This window comes from Cyprinodon variegatus, unplaced genomic scaffold (assembly GCF_000732505.1).
Source record: "Cyprinodon variegatus isolate N-32 unplaced genomic scaffold, C_variegatus-1.0 Scaffold1181, whole genome shotgun sequence".
Taxonomy (NCBI): domain Eukaryota; kingdom Metazoa; phylum Chordata; class Actinopteri; order Cyprinodontiformes; family Cyprinodontidae; genus Cyprinodon; species Cyprinodon variegatus.
Window position 1 is genome coordinate 68,115 of NW_015151634.1, and position 1,934 is coordinate 70,048.

Consider the following 1,934-nt stretch of genomic DNA (forward strand, 5'->3'; position numbering starts at 1 on the left):
GTTTTATGGGGCCCCCAGGAACTTGGGGCCCTAGGCACCTGACTAGTATTGCCTACTGGTAAATCTGCCCCATGCTTCTACAGGTTTTCTCATTTTGCAGACATTTTTTGTCTTCTACAGATACAGCAGTTGATTGTATGTTTTTTTTTTCTGTTCCCCTGTCCACTTGTCATGTTTGGCATTGCTAATTTTATGTCTGTAATAAAAATAAATCTCAAATAAATAATAAAGCAGTGTAGGACGATCAAGGGAGGTTTTTCATCCTGACAGGCTTCCCTCGGCAAAGCTAAAGTGTTTGGCAGAGATTTGCACTCAGATTCCAATTCTGTTGCCATAATGCTGAACATGACAGGGAAAAAAACCAAAAACGAGTGTAAATGCTTTAATATCTGTATATGTGTCTTTATGGGAATGCTTTGTTACCTTGTGGGGACGATTTTCCAGGAATATGGTAGATTTTGGAGACGTTGTGGGAACAGCGTCTGGGTTAGGCCGTAGAAGTGAGTAGGAAATGAATGGAAGTCAATAGGGATGTCCCCACAAGGATAGTGTGATACAGCTTATGTGTTTGTTCACATGTTGTGTTTCCATGCTCTGGGTCAGAGGTCAGTGCAGACGGGGGTTTGTGGAGAGGTCCAAGGTGTCATGGAGGCATTTCCTTGCCAAAGTGGCAGCTTCCGTCCCGCTCGCTCAGGAAGTGCGGGATATTTGTCTTAAGGATACCAATAACATCGTGTCATTCAACAGGAAAGACATCCAGGAAGTCCAAACTGAATTTAGATCATGTAACTGTGCTGCATGGTTTCTTTCCCTCTTTGCATTGATGCCCCCTAGTGGTGATAAAACCAATGATAATGAACCTGTAATGTTTGGATCTTTCCAATATAAAGGTGTCTACATACTGATTGCCGTCGGTGCTGTCATGATGCTTGTGGGCTTCCTCGGATGTTACGGTGCCATTCAGGAATCTCAGTGTCTGCTAGGAACGGTCAGTATTTCAGCTCTATGTTCATTCAGACTACTTGTTTATATGAAGAACAACAAAATAAGATCGAATAAATAAGTCTTATATCTGCTCTGTAGTTTTTCTTCTTTCTGGTGATCCTTTTTGCCAGCGAGGTGGCTGCAGCCATCTGGGGCTTCATGAATAAAGACACAGTATGTAGAAAATCAACATGTTGACAGTCTATATGTCTATCGTTAATTATTATCCTGATGTTTGTTTTCTATTTATTCACAGATGTCTAAAGAGCTGATAAATTTCTATGACGCCGCGTACATCAAGGCTGTGGATGTCTCTGGGTCGCCGAGTAAAGACGCAGCCGTCAGCGTGCTGGGTGCTTTCCACACCACGGTGTGTTTTAAGGCGGGATTTGGCTGGGTCTGCTTATCATGAGTGGGAAAAAAAAAAGGATAAAGAAATTTGAATTTTAATAAGTGTTTACTCTTGGTTTTGCCTTAAGCTCAACTGCTGTGGGAAAGGTGATGACACTACTCTCTTCCAGCAAGTCAGAAACACCTTGTGTCCTGCACAAATTCTTTCTTCCCCGATACCAAAGGTACCAACAAATGTATTTCCTAATCCCCTTAAAAGAGTTTACATTATGTTTACAACTTTTCATGTTTAGTTGCATGCTCTACTGGTTTTAAGCTCATGAGGTTAGAAAATATGTAAACAAACTAGGGTGATAAAAAGCAAGGAGCAGCTGGGAGCTGCAGAAGAGAGGCTAAAATTCAATTAGGAAAAGTGAAGAATCAGTGGCACCTCCAGAAATGTTTCATAGGGGGGGGGCAGATGGGGCCAATAAATATATTTGGGTGGCCACTGAAACTAAAAGCCATAATTTCAGGGTTTGAATCTACTATTGTGCTAAACCTGCCTGTAGAAATCATTTTTTAATTACGTCACTGGCTCTGCAGAATGGGATGAAATG

General features: G+C 41.7%; 1 protein-coding gene across 1 annotated transcript in view; it reads left to right on the forward strand.

Annotated features, from left to right (window-relative positions):
• The window catches only part of LOC107101972 (CD81 antigen-like), a 17,459-nt gene extending 15,816 nt beyond the window's left edge, over window positions 1–1,643 (forward strand). The window contains exons 3-6 of the mRNA XM_015401076.1: window positions 891–988; window positions 1,084–1,158; window positions 1,241–1,354; window positions 1,464–1,643. Of these exons, the coding sequence (XP_015256562.1) occupies window positions 891–988; window positions 1,084–1,158; window positions 1,241–1,354; window positions 1,464–1,628 (452 nt within the window). The 3' untranslated portion in view covers window positions 1,629–1,643. The remainder of the gene's footprint in view (window positions 1–890; window positions 989–1,083; window positions 1,159–1,240; window positions 1,355–1,463) is intronic.
• Window positions 1,644–1,934: the final 291 nt, after the last annotated feature.